This window comes from Nanorana parkeri, unplaced genomic scaffold (genome assembly GCF_000935625.1).
Source record: "Nanorana parkeri isolate BGI_ZX_2015 unplaced genomic scaffold, ASM93562v1 scaffold1237, whole genome shotgun sequence".
NCBI lineage: Eukaryota > Metazoa > Chordata > Amphibia > Anura > Dicroglossidae > Nanorana > Nanorana parkeri.
The window spans coordinates 514,179-518,205 of NW_017307505.1; the positions used below are offsets into that span (position 1 = coordinate 514,179).

General features: G+C 47.9%; 1 protein-coding gene across 1 annotated transcript in view; it reads left to right on the forward strand.

The window, feature by feature from the left end:
- The window catches only part of LOC108797164 (serine/threonine-protein kinase LMTK1-like), a 6,323-nt gene that overhangs the window by 1,828 nt on the left and 468 nt on the right, over positions 1–4,027 (forward strand). The window contains exon 3 of the mRNA XM_018568734.1: positions 1,875–1,959. Coding sequence (XP_018424236.1) covers positions 1,875–1,959 — 85 coding nt within the window. The remainder of the gene's footprint in view (positions 1–1,874; positions 1,960–4,027) is intronic.

Below are 4,027 nucleotides of genomic sequence, written 5' to 3' on the forward strand. Positions count from 1 at the left end.
TGCCCTCCCTCTTGCCTTCATAGATCTCTGCTGTTGTTAATGCATTCAGTTTTCTTTGCCCCTCTTCCCCCTTTACCACCCCGCTCCCTTGTATATCTCTCCCCCCTCGCTGGACACCGTCCTATCACAGCCGGCGCTACCCGACACATCTCTGGACGCCTCTCCTGGTTTGTCCCCTGGAACAATATCCTGATGCTGACTGAGTGGGACTTGCAGGCTCCAGCATCAGTGATTTTGTTGCAGGCGGCACTCAAAAGCTCCTGGCCGCCCCGGACAGCAATGTGACTCTCTGCTCGTCTCTATTATTATCGTGTGACATCAGAGCTGTAATCGGCTTATTAACATTAGCAGCCTTCCCGGGCGCTAATACCTCTTCTGTACGCGTAAGGAAGGCCGGCAGTTTAATGGGATGGGGGGGATATTGATTACAGGGAAGAGCTGATGAAATACTAAAATTAACATTAACATTCGTTATTTCCCCTTCAAAGGGAGAAGCAAATCAATAAATTAAGCTATATGGTAACAAGTATGAGGACCCCCTTCCCAATGATGGAGTTCAGGGGTCTCCAGTGAAGGTTCTGGTAATCCTCCATCATACAAAGACATTTGTACTAGACGTAGGTCGGGCGGGAGAAGACATAGTCAGTGTTCCAATTCATCCCAAAGGTGTTTAGTAGGTTGAGGTGCAGTGAAGGTTCTGGTAATCCTCCATCATACAAAGACATTGTAGACAATTGTGGTCACAGTTTGGTGAAGACCCTTTTCTGTTCTACCATGACTGTCCCCCGTGTACAAAACCAGCTCTATAAAGACATGGCGTGACCAGCTTGGTGTGGAGGAACCTGGGTGTCCTGCACAGAGGCCTGAACTCAACCATACTGAACAACCTTTGGGTTAAATTGGAACGTTGATTATGAGCCAGGTCTTCTCATCCAACACCAGTACCTGACCTCACAAATGGGCCCAAATACCTACAGATCCAAAATCTTGTGGGAAGGCTTCCTAGAGGAGCAGAGGCTGATCTAGATGAGCTGGATAAGCCCAGTTGTTCACAATGTCTTTGTATGAAGACGTATTAACAGAACCTTCACTGGAGACACCTGAACTCCGTCAATGGGGTAGTGAGGTCCTCGTACTTTGGGTGGTATAGAGTCACTTCTTTTAGCTCCACATACTTTCAGCTGTATAATTTATGTGTGATATTCTATACACTCATTTTTGACCATGTTGGGTATTTAAGTGGACTTTGGGGGTATCTGGCTTTATCTTGTGGCACCTTCCCAACTACATCTAAATCCACAAAGTCTCCGGTAAATATGATGGTAACCTCGTCCAGCATTTGATGACCTCATGCAGGTACTCGGGATCTTGGGCAGGAAATTGGGTTCATTCTTGTTTGCCCCAGAAGAAGCCACCACCAGACATCAGTTCCCTCCTTTTCCTCCCCATAGCTTAAACATGCAGACAAGGCCTAGCCAAACTTGCATGTTTCCATTGATGCCTCAACTGTGCCCATACATCCCAGCACGGTTGCCAGACTCTCTGAATGGTTTAGAATGTGAAGCACAGTCCCCAGTGTTCCCTGGTTCCAAGCCCCGGACTTGATCAAGGGAGTCATGTGACAGAAGCCCCACCCCTGGGATCCACTGTCAAAAGCCTGCTGGACCTGGCTGCAATAGGTTACCTGGAGCTCATATTCAATCCAAATGGACATTGTGACTTTAGCACATTTGAAGTGTTTTTTCTGAATTTCCTTAATTTTGTCTGGGATTGTGTGGGGTTTCCTGAGCCCCCTGCAGGGGAATGTACAGCACATCACGGCCTTGTATAGAGTTCCGTTTGTCTCACCGTCTTTCTCCCTTTTCAATACTCAGCGACCTCGCTCTGCGGAACTGCCTCCTGACCGCCGATATGATGGTGAAAATTGGTGACTACGGGTTGGCCCATTCCAAATATCGGGTAAGCGGAGACGCATCTAATCAATAGCAGCAAATCTGAGTCAAGTTCAATGTTTAGCGGGCTGAAGATGAATTGTAGAAAGGTGGTTGCTGATTGGCTGCTGCGGGTTACTGCCCCCTGCGTCATTGCCTGAGGCTGTATTTTATAGGTGCCTTGCGCTCTCCAGTGACATGAAACATCCACAATGCTGCTGTTTGCTCAGGTAGGTGATGTAGGCAGAGCCGTATTTACTCCCTCTGCTGCCCCAAGGCCAGGTTCCTCAATGCGCCCCCCTACTCGCCACCCCCACAAAGCCGGGCCTTGGCTGGCCTTGTGGGAAATCCGGCCTTGGATGTAGGCTTTAGGTTGCATTGGTGAGCTCGGGAAATGGGTTATGTAACAATGGCAGGGTATATATTTTTTTCATCTTCTCTGCACCTCTGCAATATAAGGATCTGCTAGTTAGTGGCACCTTTTTAGGGGTCAAAGAGCTAAATAAAAAAAAATGTGTCCAAAGCTAAACTTTGTTTCTGGAATAGTTAAAATCCCTGTTTTTTTGAATTCTTTGTTCCATTATGGAGATTTTCTTTTCACTTCCTGTACTGCTGACACAACAGGAAGTGAAAGGAAATCTCTCTCAGTTGTCACTAGAGCAGCCGCCCCCCCCATTAAACGATCTCCCCTCTATTCCTGTTCCAGAGAGCTGAAAAATGTTGGATTCCTCATTCATGGTCATGTTTTTTATGGCATGCAATAAATATCTTATCTGCTGGGTGAACGTTATCGCAAAGTGAAAGCGTCTTTAGGGCTTTAGTCACACCTAGTGCTATTTATTGTCAATGGCGCCGTTGTGATGTGCTGAAAAAAAAAACCCGAGACCGACCCATGGACACACATTGAAAATGAAAGGTGAAAGCATCACAGCGCGCATTGATTTTGTTTTGACCAATGGGAAGCAGTTTTAGGGGAGGAAGCGGCTCTTCAGGCGCAAAAACGGGCGCAGAAGCTGCTGCACAAAGTCGCGCATGAGCTGGTGTTTTTTTTTGAGCTGTGCCGCGCATTTCTGGCCTCATAGACGTCAATGGAGACACCTGTGAATGCGACACCGCTCCAAAAACAGCTCATATTTATATAGCGCCAACAGTCTGCGCATCGCTGTACAGTATAAGGAAGACATTACACTCCCAATACAACACAAGACAAGATGGTAAGGAGGGCCCTGCCCCTGAGGGCTTACAATTTCAGAGGGAGGGGCCAGTGATACACGAGGAGGGAGCTGTGTGGGGATGAATCGTCTGAGAACGTGATGGTTGAGTGGTTAGGTTGAGGTGGGATAGGCTTCCCTGAAGAGATGAGTCTTAAGGGATCGCCTAAAGGCAGTCAGAGTGGGAGATAGACGGACAGGTTGGGGTAAAGAGTTCCAGAGGATGGGAGAGACTCCAGTGAAGTCCTGGAGGCGAGCATGGGAGGAGTTGATGAGGGAGCTGGAAAGCAAGAGGTCTTTGGAAGAGCGGAGGGTACGGTTAGAGTGATGCTTTGAGACGAGTTTGGAGATATATTCGGGGCCAGAGTTGTGGATGGCTTTGTAAGTGGTTGTTAATATTTTGAATTTTATCCTTTGGGCTATTGGAAGCCAGTGCAGGGATTGGCAGAGAGGGGCGGAGGATGGAAGCCAGTGTAGGGATTGGCAGAGAGGGGCGGAGGATGGAAGCCAGTGGAGGCATCGGCAGAGGGGGGCGGAGGATGGAAGCCAGTGTAGGGATTGGCAGAGAGGGGCGGAGGATGGAAGCCAGTGGAGGCATCGGCAGAGAGGGGTTGCAGACACTGAGCGGTTGGTTAGGTGAATGAGTCTAGCAGCTGCATTCATGATAGACTGAAGGGGGGAGGAGCCTGTGTAGAGGTAAGCCAATGAGTAAGAAATGTGAACAGTCACAATAGAAAAGGATGGGATTCTGATGTTGAGCGTTGTAGTTGCGTAAAGAAATGTGCAAAAGCACATAATAATTTTCATGCAGAAACGCGAATAAGCGCAATGCACAAAAATACCAAAAAATGCAAAAAAAAACAAAAACCCTTTTAAACATCTGCA